The 17487-nt window shown below is 41.9% G+C and overlaps 1 protein-coding gene across 1 annotated transcript in view; it reads left to right on the plus strand.

The window, feature by feature from the left end:
* The window catches only part of SLC25A12 (solute carrier family 25 (aspartate/glutamate carrier), member 12), a 100107-nt gene that overhangs the window by 36490 nt on the left and 46130 nt on the right, over positions 1-17487 (plus strand). Inside the window, exons 4-5 of the mRNA XM_015407260.1 lie at positions 2057-2172; positions 11051-11190. Of these exons, the coding sequence (XP_015262746.1) occupies positions 2057-2172; positions 11051-11190 (256 nt within the window). The remainder of the gene's footprint in view (positions 1-2056; positions 2173-11050; positions 11191-17487) is intronic.

The following is a 17487-nucleotide window of genomic DNA, read 5'->3' on the forward strand; positions in this document are numbered from 1 at the left end:
GGCATACCCGCCCGCCAAGGCTTCTCCCCACCACCGCCACCCACAACTGCAACAGCAGTGAGCCCTGTGCAGCTTTGAGCCGCCAGGCCCACCAGGCTTCTCCTCCCACATTACTGCCGACATCGACAACAGCAGCAACAATGGCCGCGGCTCCTAGCTGCGGGGCCTACCAGGCTTCTCCCTCCCAGCTGCCAGCCCGCCAGGGCTTCTCCACCTGCCCCCGCCACCAGTGGCGGTGATCCCTTCGCAGCTCTGCCACAGATCCCAGAGGTAAGTGCGTTCTCTGCACATGCGCAGGGAACGCTCTTTTACTTTGGGGGGAATTTAAGTATTCCCCCATATAGTTTTTTAAACTTTTCCGATTTTTCTGCACACCTGGGGACTGCTCCAAGTGTGCAGGAAAATCTCTCTGCCCCCAAGTGTCCCCGATGTGCGGATTTAGATATCCGCACGGAGGGGGCAACTTGGCTATGAGTTATATAGATGTTTGCTGGATTTCTGGGATTTGCACTAAATATGGATGACCCAATAAATGTGTATGAATGACACAAACTGCTGTATAGAAAACAGTTTCCCTACCAATAAATCAAGAACAGCATTATAATTAGAAATAACTAGATATTGTATACATCAGTGGTGTCGTCTGCATCTCTGTCTATCATTCAAAGCCATAAAATATTTTTGATCTCATTGGGCAGAAAGAGATCAGAAAAGTTGGGTTCAGATACAATGGCAAACCCATAGTTTGATGCTATGTGAAGAAGCATGGAGGGACCCTTGGACTAGTTCCTCCCCTATGCAATGTGAATTTACTAATTACTTCCTGGTTTGCAGAAGATTACATTCAGCTGTTGCATCTAAACCTCTGCTTGCTTTGCAAGCCAGGTTTGTAAGCTGCAGAGTTCATTCCCAGTTTGTAGTCCTGGCTTGGCAGGGCATGTGCAAGTCATAATTTGGAAGACCAGTTATCACAAACCAGGAAGAAAGTAACTAGCTCAGTGTTCATGAGTCAGTGTGAATCAATCTCTTTGCCTTGGGGTAGAACTTTTACAGTTACACCCTACTTAAGCCCATTGATCATCATGGATTTAGAAGGTTGTAAATTTGTTTAGGATTGCACTTTGAGTACCTTCCATTGCCTTTCAGTTCTCTTCATATATTATACTATATATCTAGATTATAATGTGCCTCTAGGGGAATCCTGGATATGGACTCTAGTAGTTCAAGCGAACAAGCTGTGTTGTGTCCTGATGGGGGAGGTTTAAGATATGTACAAATAGATGGAAGGTATACCAAGAGAGCTTAAGACTGGCTAAGCTCACATTCAAACAGTGGGTCTACCTGAAGCTTTGACTGGAGAGCTCTTTTAATGCTAATAATTTCATTTCCATTTTATTTTGTATGTATTTAAAACATTTTTTGCTGCCTTTCTACCCAGTCAGAGTCCACAAGGCGATGAATATATTAAAAAAAATAAAACATTTTAGCAATTAAAAACACATTTAAATTATAAAATTTAAGAATAATAAACACCGGAGGGAGGTCCAGTAACTGTTATTGGGAGTATGCCAGATGAAACAAAAGGTGTCACCTCTGCCAGAAGACACCAATAGAGGGAGACAGATGAAACTCTGTGGGGAGGAAGTTCCGAAGTTTTGGTGCCAAAACCGAGAAGGCCCTTTTTTGGTTTGCTACCTATCTAGCTTAAGATGGTGGGGGCAACTGAAGCAGGGCCTCTGAAGATGACCAGAGTATAGGAGGAGGTAGTCATTTAAGATCTGTTGGTCCCAGGCCATATAGGACTCTAAAGGTCAATACCAATACTTTGATTTGAATTAAAAAGGTATTGCATCATGTATTTTCTGTTATTGGTCTTCCAGTTAGATCTATAACTTCCAGATGCTTTTATTGATGATATTGGTGCACATAGAAGGGCTGTGTCCACAAATGCTGAAGTTTACTTTCACTGCTGTATGTACAAGCACATGACGGACAGTTTCTTATATGTTGCTGCTTCTCCATGCGTCTGAAACTTGTGTTTTTGTTTTATTTGTAGACTGATCTCCTATCAAGAGTTTCTGGCGTTCGAGTCAGTTTTATGCACACCAGATGCAATGTTCATTGTTGCCTTTCAGTTGTTCGACAAGAGTGGCACTGGAGAAGTGACCTTTGGTAAGAACATTGCTAAAGAGATTTCAACTATGAGGGGAAAGGCAGTGAGGACAGTTCTGGGGTATTTTAGAACTGTACGGTGCTAAAGAGATTTCAACTATGAGGGAAAAGGCAGTGAGGAGTCCCAATGTTCCCTCTAAGCTGTGGAGTCTTGTGAGCAAGAATTCTACCTTGTGAGCTACTGGCATTAAGGTTGTGAGCCAGCGATTTGGCTGCTGCATACATTAGTTTGCTCTGGAGCCCTCCTTCCTGAGCGGAGACAAAAATGTGCGAGCCAGAAGGTAAAAAATTGTGAGCTAGCTCACACTAACTCAGCTTAGAGGGAACACTGGTGAGGACAGTTCTGGGGTATTTTAGAACTCTCCCTCAAAATGAGGACAATGAGACAAAGTGTATGTTCTTCAAGTATCCTAGTAATTTACCTTGAAAATTGTTTTACTTCTTTTTCTTCAGAGAGTTGGCCGTGGCACACACACAAAAGGACTTGCGTAATCAAACAGTGTGATTACTGTAGCTCATTGCATACTTGATGCCAAGATATTCCTGAAATAGCTGGTGCAAAATAAACTTGTTTGTTCAAAGTCAGCCTAGGTAAATGCTGCCTGTGAACACTTTTGGGGCCAATACTGTTTTCAAGTGAGTTGAAATAGGATTTTTGGGGGGATGAGAGGATCGGCATGAGGTTGCTGCTTTAATGCCGTATTGGCCATCAGATCTTCAGGAAAGGATGACAGCCAGTCAGGGGGGCCATGTATTGACATCACTGCATGTAAATATAGCTGGAGTTAAAGGAAGGGCATTGGTTCATGGATTGGAGGTCTCTTGATCTATTTTCTTTTTAAAATCCTCATAATAACAAAGTAGATTAGGTTGAGAGATGGTAGCTTCTGGGAGACCATCCAAGGGGGACATGATGGGCACGTGGGGATTTTCAACCAAGCATCCCAGTTCCAAGGCCAACAGTTGATGCTACTACATTATTATTGACACATGGAATTCACTGCCACAGGAAGTGGTGGCGGCTACAAGCATGGACGGCTTCAAAAGGGAATTAGATAAGCATATGGAGCAGAGGTCCATCAGTGGCTATTAGCCACAAGGTATAGCTAGGGGCTCTGGGGCAAGTGATGCTCTGTCTTCTTGGTGCTTGGGGGGGGGGTCAACAGTGGGAGGGCTTCTAATGTCCTGGCCCCACTGGTGGACCTCCTGATGGCACCTGGTATTTCTGGCCACTGTGTGACACAGAGTGTTGGACTGGATGGGCCTTTGGCCTGATCCAGCATTGGTGTCTCCTATGTTCTTATGTTCTTACATGACATTGGTTAGTGTACATCTTGTTGAAACCCTGTGCATGGTGAAGCACAATTTGCCTATTCAGAGTTGGCTGTTCTCTCTGTGTTCCCTTAAGATGCAAGGAACAAGGGGGCGGGAAATGACAAGACTGACAGATAGAGCTCCAAAAGCCAGGCTTTTCTCTGACTACTCTGACACTCGAGTCCCCTGTCATTTTTATTTATTTACTTCCCCCCAAAGACTGTCCTAGGTCAGGTAGCTCACCAACAGCAGGCCCTCTTTGGTTAAAGCTATTGCCTGAGTTTATACTGAGAGATATAGCTTCTCGTGACCTTTGTTGGCTAAATTTTTGTTTTACCCCTGGAACAAATTAGCTGACTTCTCTCAGGACATTTAGCACCAATATTTAGAGGGAGGTACTGAACTCCAGAATTTTAGGATTTTTCCCCCTCCAGAAAACTGTGTTTCTACCATTACAAGTGTACATCAGAAAATATAATTGTGTCTCACTGTATAGCACCCACATATGGAAGATTCCCATACAGCTTAATGGAACTGTATTTCCTTCATCTGGGCAATGCACTGTGGGAATCAGGAATTCTGTGAGAACTTCCATATTGGCTTGCTGCCCACCTGTTTGCCCTTCCGACATAATATCAGTTACTTATGTTCTCATATGTCAGGGGGGGGAAACTTACATCATAGTTCTGACGCTGGGCATGCTGATTTGACTGTATTCCTACTTTTTTCAATTAAGCTGTCAAAAGAAAAATACTCAATTTATTACTTGGTATATTTTGTGGAGGTTTTCTTCAAGTCACTGATCTCCACCATGAGATTCTGATTTCCTTGGCTGATCATCTTGCACTGAATTACTTTCCCCTATGACTGGCTACAGTCTTTTGCCTGAGAAATACAAGTGTCCCCATTACATATAAAATTTAGAATTCATAGTGGAACTAGCCTTATTCTTTTCAGGGAATGCACATTGTTGCAATAAAAGCCAGTATAGGAATGTAATTTGTTCTGTATACACTGGAACTTCTCGTAATGTGCAAGTACTCCCTATATCCATATTGCACTGTGAAACTCTCTGCATTTCCGCTGACCTTGGTAACTCATCGAAAAGTAATATACTTCCTTCCTTAAATTACTACATCATTCGCTTTGATGGAAGGCATCTTCTACCCTGCTGCAATAAAGAGGCAAGTAATATCTGCAGGTATTAGCTGCTGTCAAAATAGGAAAGACACCTTTGCAGAAGACATGTATGCTGGCAAGTAATATAGTAGGTACTTTTTCATTATGTAAAAAAAAAAGCCTACCATTGTTTCTCAAATGCATTGAAATTATATCAGTATTACTTCGAATGTACAGAAACATGGGCTTCCTTTTGGTCCTGGCGGGCTGCAGCACTAAGTGTGTTTATTTGGGAGTAAGCCCCAATGAATTTACCTAGTAAACTTGAATAGGATCAGCTTGTATTTTGGGGAGGAGTTCCATAGAACTGAGGATTAAGAGCAGGATTTGAGAGTACCTGGCTACCCAAAGGAGGAATTCCAAAGCATTGTTCATGTGTTAGCTGTTGTAAATTTTCCAGGTTTCCAGCTAATGAACTCTGGCCGTGAAAGCCTTTGACAACACATTTTTCGTCTGTATGTTGGTTTGCAAGCCTCTTAGATTATTTGTAAGCTAATATGAATCTTTGGAGACCATGTATACCTCTGTCTGGTAGCATGCATAATAGCATTGTTCTATGACCCCATAAATCTCAGAGTGAAGGACAATTTCCCAAGATTCTTCACTTGCATCTCCCATTAGCAGGTGAGCCATACTCATGTAAGTGATTCAAGAAGTTGCGACTCAGAGGATAACTAACAAACTGTCCCAGTCTCCTTCGTGTTTGATTCCAGCAGTAAAGTATTGGCACATACTAGTGCTGTTTGGCAAAAAGCACTGTCACTGAAAGGGAGGCTGCCTCTGATTTTGAAGCCTTTTAAGTTCGTCCACAACCGTGAAATGAAACCTACTGTGATGAGCTCCATGTTCTGGATCCTTTTCCAAACGTTCTTCAGAATTGCCTTACAATTTGTGTGAATGCTCACTGGCCATAGTTGTAGGTGTTTGGGGTTTGTAATCTTCGAGAGGACGAACATATATTCCATTCCCTACAATGAATATTAAGTGGTGCCCTTGTCCCAAGCAAGATCCTGTTGATAGCCAACTGGAAAATACCAATTGCTGGCCCAGCAGAAGGTCAGACAGTGCTGGGAAGAATGAGCTGCCACGCAGGAACATTTAAGGAGAGGGAGTCATTCAAGTATGTGGCCACAAGTCATGAAGGGCTTTAAAAGGTGAGCACCAGCACTTTGAATTGGAATCAGAAACCACTCAGCAGCCAGTGAGGGGACCTCAGAATAAAAGTGGCATGGTCCCAGTGGCTAGCCCTGGATAAGAAATGGGCTGCTGCATTCTGCACCAGCTGGAGTTTCTGAATAGTCTTCAAGGACAGCCCCAGGTAGAGCATGCTGCAGTAATCTAGCCTCAGGGTTACTGAAGCATGGATCAGTGTCGCCAGGTTAGGCATTTTCCAATAGGGAGACAGCTTTCTAACTAGATGTAGCTAGAAACAAAACTTTTTTTTTTTTGCTTTCATGGGCACCTGTTTATGCAACAGGAGGTGAGGCTCCAGTAAGACTCCTAAGCTCTTAACCAACTCTTTCAGTGGAAGCTGCGCTCCACTGATGGACAGTCTCATTTAAAACAGTAGCCTTTCCAGCCAGCATCTCCTCCATCTTACCTGGATTCAGTGTTTTCTCTCAGCCGCTTGACCAGCACATTCAGACCCTGAGCCAGGATGGGGAGCAGCAGCCAGCACCTTATGCAGAAAAATATAGAGCTTGGTGTCATCAGCATACTGATGACAGCCTACTCTAAAGCTTTGGAACCAGTTTGATGTAGTGGTTAAGAGCGGCGGACTTGAGTCTGGGGAACTGGGTTTGATTCCCCGTTCCTTCATATGTAGTCAGCTGGGTGACCTTGGGCCAGTCACAAGTTCTTTCAGAGCTGTTCTCTCTCAGCCCCACCTACCTCACAGGGTGTCTGTTGTGGGGGAAGGAAGGGAAGGTGATTGTAAGCTGCTCTAGGACTCCCAAGTGAAGGGCGGGGTATAAATCCAATCTCCTCCCCCTCCTCCTCTTCCTCCTTCAGATAAATATTAAGCATATAGGGAAATAACTCAGCTTTGTGGCACCAACCATATCAGCTCCCAAGGGGACACTTCACTATCTCCTGTTGCACTTTTCTGTGAACAGTTTGATGGAGCTGAAGACTATAAACATTTTTTACACTGCTTGGCCTAGATCTGCTTCTCCTTCCAGGTGCCTCAGCAGTATAACACGGTTCACCATCTTTCTTTCGTAAATAACTGTAATAAATTGGTTATATAGCCCACATCAAATATGTCAACATAACTTTATCTTAATTCCCAGTTTCTAATTTCTCTTTTGTTCTAAGAAATACACTGAATGGTGTATGTGAATGCCTTTGCTTTAGTGGGAAATGTAAATAGTTAGTGACTTTGCTTCAGATTAAATATTACAAAAGGAAAAGGTACAATGAACAATGCAAATGGCCATCCTATTGTTTTATTTGGTTCTGATCTGAGCTATGTGCTAAACTTACAGAATGGCTTAACAGCAGAGAACCTCAACACAGTGCCCATGGGTAGCAGGGCTCAGTAGCAGGGCTCCCACCAGTGGGTTTCCAGTACACCATGATGTCTAAATGTAAACAACTGGGCCATCTGGAGACTGGCTCCTCCTCACAAATTTGAATCCCCCCCCCAATTTATTATTTTTATTTTCATATATAAACAAACAGACAACACTACAATTGTTAACCATATATCAACAAGATATAACATTACATAACTATAGGAGAATATTTTTAAACAAGAAAGTGTTTCTTTTACATAACTAAAAGATTGGAGTTAAAAAAACATACAGAAATATATCATGTGATGATTTCAAAATATAACAGTTTTTCATAATAGGGATTTTTTGGTACAATGCCACTATTTGCCAGATATTCTAATACAAATTTGAAATTTTAAGTTAGGATTAAATCTTTATTTGATTCCTCCCCACAAATGAAGATTCTTTGTGTGTGTGTGTGTGTGTGTGTGTGTGTGTGTGTGTGTGTGTGTGTTTGCACCTGGAAGTCATGTTGACCTCTGGTGACTGATTCCTACTGAAGGATATTCAGAGAGGTGGCTGAATAAAGCCTGCCCCGTCCTCCTGACTTGGTAGTCCAAGGAAGTCTCCCATCCAAGTACTAACCACAGTCGACCTTGCTTAGCTTCTGAGATCTGATGAGATCAGGCTTGCCTGGGCTATCCAGGTCAGGGCAACAAATGGGGATTGTGATCTCCAGTTTGCCCAGGTGCCGATATATATTTGTCATGGCAAATTTGGAGTGTGACAAAACCCTTTTAAAACCAGGAAGCTTTGACTACCCCTCTGTGTGAGAGGGTAGGAGAGAGGGAACACACAAGCTTGTCAACATGCTTTTATTTGTTCCTGTCTCTTGTCCAGTGCGTTTATACTGTCACTGATGATTTACACCTTGTGAAATATTTTTGGTACACCCGGTCTCTGAAATAATGTGTAGTACATTATTTTATATAAGAATATTATATTGTCTTTACTCATTCAGCCTTCTCCTATGTTATGTCCAACTCTTAATTAATTGGTACGCAGCAGCCCAGTTTTCATTTAGTTTATGTTAAAAGCAGGCTATGTCAAATGAGCTGTGAGGAAGCATCGTGTGTGTGATATCTGGAGATACAGCTTCTCTGTGTAAGTTTCACCAGAGAGAGCTACAGGCTTGGATTCTGTGGTAAATGTCTGCTGAGGGAAGGGCTTTCTGTGAACAGGACTCCTTCTTCTTGCCCTCTCCTACAACAGCCCAAAATTATCTCTGAAATGCTGCTCCTGGGGCATAGGAGACCCCGAGGAACAGTATGAGAGGGGAAGTTGGAGGTCTGCAGCAGTCGAGAGGAATCTATGGAAATTGGCCCTACTTAAGGCTGCTGGGTGTTTGGTATTAACCCAGATAGTCCAGTATTTTTCACTGATGTCCTGGAAAAAAACCCTGAAAAAATACCAAACATTTAAATATCTGGTATTTTTGTGAGGAAGCCTAGGTGGTACTGGGGATCTTCTGGTGGCCCAGCCAGAAGAAAAGACAGCTGGGCCAGGGAAAATGCCAGGATGTTGGTAGAGGGGCTGGGCTCGCTCCAACCCCTCTCTCCTTCAAAATGGCTCCCAGGGAAGGAGGCCAGCAGGTGAAGGAGGTGTTAGGGCAGAAGCGTGTGGTCAGTAGTGCCACCTCCAAGCCCAGTGTGAAGTTTGGAGGAGGCACCACTGAGCCCAAGTATGAATCACCAGTTGCTGGTGCTTTACACTTGGGCTCAGGACTCCTCCAAGACCGAACAGTGTGTTCAGTATTTTTGTTGAAACCCTGTGGCAACCGTGTGGCTGCTATGTGCTGCTGGGCTGTTCAGAACCGTTTCTCTGCCCCCAGTCTCCATTGTGCATTTCTGGGCAGTTGGCAGTCAAGATACTAAGGACTGCCTCTACTTGGAACAATGACTTGAAAACATTGTTTAATAAATTACAACTAATCGTAAACTTAGTTTGGAAACCATGGTATTTTAAATATATTTGAATTTAATCACTTTAAAGGCAAATGATTAACCAACTAAAAAGTGTTTAATTAATTGAGGGTCTTAAAGGAAACTAAATGGAACTTCATACATTATGTTCCTTATAGTTGTGTTGTGTTTGTACTGCCTTGTTTAAAAGGTGGCCAATGGAGATGCATGGATGTTCCTCATGGGGGAGCCTAATCAAAATTCAGCATGTCCTTCTTACTCTCCATTTGTGTTGGAGATGGTTGCTAGGTCTGGGTTGGGAAATACTTGGAGATTTTGGGGGTGGAGCCTGAGGAGGGTGAGGTTTGGGGAGGAGAGGGACCTTGGCAGGGTATAGTGCTATACAGTCCACCTCCTAAAAGTAGCCATTTTCTCCAGGGGAGCTGATCTCTGTTGTCTCACACACCTCCAGGCACCACCTGGAGGTTGGTAACCATAGGTGGTTACTTTTATTGCACTTATATGAATTCATAATTTCCCTGACTCTGAAACCTGTCCCTAGAAATAAATTGGGAAAGCACTACATAGGGGTGAATGTGGTACAACCTGGATTCGACGTTATTATGTATGCTTGAGCACTCCCTTATTTAAAGGAAACCGTTTTAAGAAGCCGTCCTGTTGAAACTAAGCAGGTCTGGACCAAGGGCTGCCAAATGCCCCCGGGGGGCGGATTTCCCCCCGCTTTCGAGCCCCGATTTCCGCCCCCGCGGAATCGGGGCCCGGGGGAAACCCCACCCCCGCGTGCGACGTCACATCCGGGTGACGTAGGCGGCGGGAGATAGCCTGGGGTCCCCCGCCGAGGAGGTAAGAGACATTTGGCAACCCTATCTGGACCTGGTTAGTGTCTACATGGGGGACCATGTGGTATCTTTCTGCATGCCAGCTTGCGCTCCCCGGAAGAACATAGTATTTTAAACTGTATGTAATACCATGTAATACAATTACAAAGCAGCAAACAGTGGAGGATACACAATTAAAGAATAACTGAATGTAACCTACTGAATTGAATTTCCAGCAGTGTGAAATAAAGGCACAGTGAGAGATGGGGTTCTACCTGTGATCCTTTTTCTGACATACAGAGTTCACAGTCATGTTCCCATTTTCATTTTTGAAATGCTGGAGGGGTATGTATTGTCGTCCCCTCCCCCCGATAGGGACCAGATAAGAGGAACATAGCCTTAGTATAGTTAGCAGGTCACTGGTACCTGTCGTCTGAATAGACCGAATACTGCGTCCTTGTCAGCATTTTAAACATTAGTATAATTGGACACTTTTGCGTGGTTAAGATGTTCTCCTTCAGGGTCATATTTTTGGTCATGATCTTGAAATACTTAATGTATTTTTCTGTGATGATAATGACACTTACTTGGATGGCATGTCGTATACCTATCTTTAATAGTTGCATTCAGACAAGTGTGAATGTAATAATCAAGTCTCAATCACACTGTGCATAGTCTGAGGAATATTGTGTTATCCAGAAATGTAGGCATTCATTGCCTTTCAATAAGGCCTTAATTTGACGCGTTGTAGAATCAAGAAACACGCCATTGATTTTATATCAGCATGCAAAGCACCAGGTATTTGTAATGAAAGAAATAAATTGCTTCTTAATTAAAACTGAATAAGGCAAAATCATGAATCTTGAAGATCTACATAGTATTAATACACAAGTAGCGTTTAAGATCTATTCTATACCAAGTGTGTTGTTGTTGGTTTTCTGCAAAATAAACAGGTCTGTAACATAAAGGTTTATCTGTTTGATGGGCTTTTCTTACGTATATTTTTTTTCCTGTTAGAAGAATTTGAAGCAGGAGCTGAAGTATTTTATTTTTTCTAATAAACTTAATTTTTTTTTGTTTCATCCCAAAGAAAATGTAAAAGAAATATTTGGGCAGACCATTATTCACCATCACATCCCCTTTAATTGGGACTGTGAGTTTATCCGATTGCACTTTGGACATAATAGAAAGAAACACCTGACTTATTCAGAATTCACTCAATTTTTACAGGTCAGTTATTTATATTTTTGTTATGATAATGATTCTCTTTCTTGTGCCTCATTAATGCTGTTGAACTTGCTATGAATTGATTTATGTCATGCTAAGGGACTTGCTGAGCTGATGATTGGCTAATCAAAATACAGCTGCAGTTACTTTCCCTGTGTGAGTCTCTTTAAGCCACACATTGTATGTCTTAATGTATGTATATTTGAGGAGGTGTTGTGTGGATGCTGTGGTCCATTCCACGAGATCATGGCAGGGATAGCTTTCTGACACCCTATTTCTAATAATAAAGATTTGTATGCCTGAATCCATGTCAGAAAATCAAGTTTGTGCTTATAGAGACCAGCTTTACAAGACTCGCTTGCCAGGGTACCTACTTGGTCTACAAGAAGCCACATGAAAGAAAAAGAACTCACCGAAGCCATTTGCCTTCTCTTGCTAAATGGATGAATGTGTTCAGTTCATGCAAAAGAGACAAATTCCGATCTACCATAAAATGATTGTGTCTGGAAGCCATAGAGGAGATGACTCTGAACTTGGTCCTGGTGGTGTTCTTTTCAGGGCCTGGTGTGAGATTTGTTGTACCAAATGGGAACGGTGATTTCATACTATTAGGTTCAGCATATATGTAAATGGAAACCTGCCCCAAACTTCCAATACAACCACACTTGATTTCCAAAGAGAACTTTTCAAACGTGAGGATATTGGTCAAAAGGGAGCTCTTTAGGAGGCTGAAGCAATTCTTACCTTTTCAGGATGGTTAGAAATGATTTAAATCCACAATAGTAGACGATCAGATAAAGTGTGTGTCTTAATGTAGGGAGTGTGCTACTTAATTTAAGAAGAGGCCAGTATGGTAAACTAACACAGTCAAGAAACCCATAGCAGGCAAGAAGGGTTATTTTTTTTTAAAAAGGAGGAGGGAGAGGAAAGTTTCTGGCAAATCCAATGTAAGACGACAAGAGGACAGGCAAAAGGAGACCAAGAGAAGCATATAGCTAAAAATGTTAAGCAAAAAGCACAAAAACAAGAATCCAGCCTGGATGGTGACAAAAAGGGCAGAAGGACGGCTAAAGAAGGACTGGTATCTGACAAAGGGAGCGTTGCCTCTTGAATACTTTGGAAATATTGTTGGTCTCTAAGGTGCTGCTGGACTTGAATCTTGCTATTCTACTGCAGACCAACATAGCTACCCTCTGGAAATAGGAGGCAGTTGCCCATGTCGGAGCAGCGGTTTCGAGAACATTATTAGAAATACTAAATCAAATACAGGTACAGAGGGACGAAGTTCTGGGGCACCAAGTTACTGGATCCAGATGGCAGATACCTGATGGTTCTTAAGGACCACAGATGCAAATATGTAAAATGTGTTGCTAAAATTGACCTTCCTTTCAGATGACTGAAGGGCAGTAATTATAATGTTTTAAAAAAAAAAAGAGCCAGAGGAGATCCAGGAAATTGCAGGGCAGTTATTGTAATGCCTTTGCCAGGTAAATTGGAAACCAAGACAGAATCATTGACCACACGGAGGAACAAGCTGTACTGAGGAAGTATCAGCATGGTTTCTCTGAAGGGAAGTAATGACTCACCAGTGTTTTGGAGTTCTTTGAGGGGCTTAGCAAGATGTTATATAGTTTGGGGGATTTTTTTTTAACCAAGTCCCTTGCCAAAGGCTCTGGAGTAAATTTAGCCGTGACAGAATGATGGTTTCTTTTGTGGATTAGGAACTGGTTGAACAACAGGGAGTAGGAGTAAATGGGGAGACTTTGCAGTGAAAGTCAGCCAGTAATGGGTTCCTTGGTGATCAGTGTAGGGGCCAGTCCAATGCCATTTAATTTGTTCATAAATGATGTGGAATTGGGGATGGAGCTGAGGTGTGGTGGCCATGCTTGTAGATGATCCTGAATTGTTCAGAATGGTGAGAACCAAAGCAGGTTGCAAGTAGCTCCAGAAGTGTAACAAATGAGATTCAGTGTAAATAAGTAGAACAAAAAATCCTAACTTTAAATGAACACCAGTAGGATCTGGGCTGTCAATGACTACCCAGGGAAGAGATTTTGGGATTCTTGGGAATAGCTCAGTTAAAATGTTGACTTAGTGTGTGGCAGCAGTGACAGAGGCATATTTTATGCTATACATAATTAGGAAAGGGGTTGAAATAAAATAGTATTGGGATGCCCACAAACAGATTTATAGTGCCACAGCATTTGAGTTACTGCATCCACGACCCTGTCTCACGAAATATACCACTACTTTGGAAAATATGCAGAAAATTATCCAACAAGGAAATGTCACAAAATTTGAGCATTTTTAGTTTAGCAAAAAGGTGACTAAGGGAAGACATGTTGCATGTTTTTAAACTAGTGCCTGGATGAAAGAAGCTGAATAGAGATAATTTTTCTCCCGCTTCTATAATGCTGGGACTCACAATGCACCCATGAATGTTGATGTATGGTAGATCAGGATGGACAAAATAAGTATTTCTTCACTCAAAGAGCAGATAACGTGTGGAATTAACTGCTGGGCTTTTAATGGGGTTCCATCCCCAGAATCCCCTACTCTAGCCTATAAAAAGTGTTACGACCTACTAAGGAAGGTAATAACAATAAAATTCAAAACAGTAGCAATTGATTGCACATTTATTCAAAATCAATATTTTTTTTTGTTTAATTTATTAAACCAAATTGATTAAGTTGATACAGTGATAACCAGGCTTTCAAAGTCTGATAGTCATTTAGCAAGAATGTTACATACCACATTTAGTAACTGCTTCACTGTTTAGCAAATGCTATGGATGGGCTTGATGAATGATTGATGATACCAATTTTCCAAAGTCTGGCTTAAAGTCCCTTAGCAGGAGTCTTAAATCACTATGTTCAGTAATCTGGAGTTGATTTATTGGCTTGGAGAGAAGTCGGATGACCACACTAAAACCACATTCCACCAAATATGATTTTAGAAATGCAACAAGGAGCTTCTTAACCACTGTCCTTAGTGCATGATAGCAATCAGAAATTTCCTTCTGTAATCAAAACTCTTTGGTACAATTTCTTAAATTTTTGCTTCAGCTCAATGTCATTTTGTAGCTCTTCCTCTACTACCCAGCCTTCTCAGTATCTGAAAATTGAGGGAAAATTTATTTATTAGATTTTAACCGCCCTCCCCCAACAGAGCAGGGCTCAGGGCTGGGTAAAACATGATAATTCATATAATCCGGGATTAAAAATTAAAAAACCCCAGTAAAACACAATAATTAAGAGATGGCATTAAAATTTCAACAGTGCCATTGCCTGACATGGAGGGGAGTGCCAGAGGATGCAACCTTCGCTGTCCTCAATCCAACGCCTGGCAGAACATCTCTGCCTTACAGGCCCTGCAAAACTCTTAACAAGTCCTGCAGGGCACGGATGTTATCCAGCAGAGGGTTCCACTAGATTGGAGCCAGGGTAATAATAATAAAAATTCTGGGAATCAGATGACAAATTATGCTATGTATGTATAAATATTGGGGGGGGGGGTGTTTAAGGTAGTTTTTTGTAAAATCAATTTACAAAATCGCTACACATTTAAAAGGCTGATCAAATTAATCCGCCCCCAGAATAATGCTTAACTGAGAATATGTGTCTTTGTGTCTGAAAATACAAAAAAATTATCGATGGATACTGGATAATACGTTGAAATGTTTGACAGAAGTAAATGGTATACATAGTAAAGAAATATGTCCTAATTGCACTAAAACAGCCTTCATGGAACTTTTATGATGTAATATAAAGGTAAAGGGTCCCTTGCTTGAAAGCCAGTCGAATCCGACTCTAGGGTTGCGGTGCTCATCTCCGTTTCAAAGCCGAAGAGCCAGCGCTGTCCGAAGACATTTCCGTGGTCATGTGGCCAGCATGACTAAACACCAAGGCGCATGGAACGCTGTTACCTTCCCATGCGGCACCCGGGTCTCGAACTGCTGAACTGCTGACCTTCCACAGCCTGCAGTTCAGCGTCTTAACCACTTGAGCCACCGCAACTCAATACTATGATGTAATATACAGTTATGAAAAAATTTGCAAATTTGAAAAAGTACATTCACACATTATGGATATTTAAAACTGAAGGTATTTTACCAAGGATTAATATTGTTACTTTGGGGGAAGTAAAAAGCCATGGAAGACCAAAAAAATTAAGAAAAATAATGGCTTGAGTTTAAAGGAAGATTTTGATATATTGCTTCCTTTTAATACTTTTAATTTTTTCTTTCATTTTATTACTGCAATTTTGAATAAAGACAATGTGTAATATTTTCTTTATAAAAGTTGGTCTATTTTTTATTTTTTTGCTGAAAATATACTCAGTTTCTCCCCAAATATTTGTATTTATTTATCATAGTTTTTTCCTCTTATTGGAATTATTATTATTTATACTCTAAATTTTCCATCAGTTACCCAAATTTTTTCTATTACCTCCTAAATTTCCCCCAAAAAAGTTCTTTCCCTTTTTGTAAACAGTTACTGAGAAAATTTAAATCCTTATATAATCTAGAAATATAAATAATGGGCAGACTGCGAAAAAAGTAGCACTCATATAGCTAAAAAGTATACTTCAGAGTCAACAAGTTCAGTAACTAAGAACACAGGAAAATAAATACCCCACTCAGGGGTCATTTCCTGCAGGAGCACACAGGAGCGGAGCTCCGGCAGTAAAGAGCCCAGGGGGTGGGCACATGCAACAAGCCCCACCCCCTGCTCTCAGCAGCCCTCAGTCAGAGCAAGAAACAGCCAGGTAAGTTGCAGAGCCCCCCGCCCCCCCGCCCCAAAACAGCCCAGTGGCACATTTAAGTCATAGTTTTATTCAGGTACAAGCTCTCCCTCCTCTGCGAGGACAGATCTGCACATCCCCCCCCCCAATAGCTAGCAATCCAAACCAGTCCAGTGGAGCCTGAGCGGTGGGTATTGCCTTCTGACACACTTCTGGTGATGAGTTATGCTAATGAGCTATGCTAATGAGCTCCTGCACCTCTTTTTCTACAAAATGACCCCTGACCACACTCAATACTATTATGTTACGGACTTGCCAGCAAAAACTTGAAAAATGGTAAGGAGACAAAAACACACACGGTGACAACAGTTTCTCAAAATGCGGTATACTGGTTTGACTAGAGCTCTGGTGGCATATTTACTAAAAATTCCGATAGTTTCTACTAGATTTCAGCACTATGCACAGGGAGAAACTTGGAGTGCCATTTGCCAGCATGGTGTCATAGCCTAATCAGTCATAAATAAGTGAACAATGTGGTTGAACAGCCCATCTCGAGCACCCCCATAGGTAATCCCCCCAGGGGCAGTGCAGCCCGCTTTGGGAAACACTGAGCTAGGTGGACCACTGCTCCGATCCAGCATGGCTGCTGTCATATTGTTGGTCTCTGTTTGATTGCAGTGTAATCCAACACAGTGTTTAAGTGAAAGATTTTAATGTGATCAAGGCTATGTATGTGCTGCTACCTCCTCCTCCCAACTTGTAACCCTAAGGGGGGGAAGTTCTGTGCCAAACTAAATTAAATTCTGTGCCAAGAAAAGTAAAATTTGCAACAAGTGTAAATTGTGAACGTTTTCATATAATGGCTTGTTCTTCCATAATTTATCTGCTAATCAATTAATTATTTGGGAAAGCCAAGAATGTTTTAAGTCTGTAGAAATTGTGAAGCCATCGTGGTGGGGAGGGGAGTTTTTGTAAATATAGAAATGTGGGGGAGAAATCAAAATAGATGCAATATAAGGAAAGGCAATATTTCCTGAGGTTTTGTTTTCCAGTATACCCCGTATTTCCCATTTTTCTATCAGATATCCCCCCTGATTTTTAGGTATTTTTAGATATCCCCTCCACATCTTCATATCTCTAGGCTGAAATACTGAATGGGGCACAAAAACCCTACTTTCTGGCCATAAACTCTACTAAGCAGCTCACCAGTTTCTGACATGTCACGAGATACCGTTCATAGCTTTTCTTGACAAGGGGTGGAATCTTGTGCACAAAAGAAAACATAAACTTGAGTCCTTATTTCTAGTCATGGTTCTCTGAGTTGGTCTGTATCACCTTCCAGCAGTCTGGGTCACAAACAAAGATGGTTGCATCCAGCACAGATTAGCATTCTTCCAGCAGCTGCAATGGTAGCATTTTGGTGTGGTGGTTAAGTGCGCTGATTTGTTTCCCCAGTCCTCCACTTGCAGCTGCTGGATGACCTTGGGCAAGCCATAGTTCTGTCAGAGCTGTTCTCTCAAGGACAGTTCTGGAAAGAACTGTCTCAGCCTCACCTAC

Source organism: Gekko japonicus, unplaced genomic scaffold (genome assembly GCF_001447785.1).
Source record: "Gekko japonicus isolate JY-2015 unplaced genomic scaffold, Gekko_japonicus_V1.1 scaffold66, whole genome shotgun sequence".
NCBI classification, from domain to species: domain Eukaryota; kingdom Metazoa; phylum Chordata; class Lepidosauria; order Squamata; family Gekkonidae; genus Gekko; species Gekko japonicus.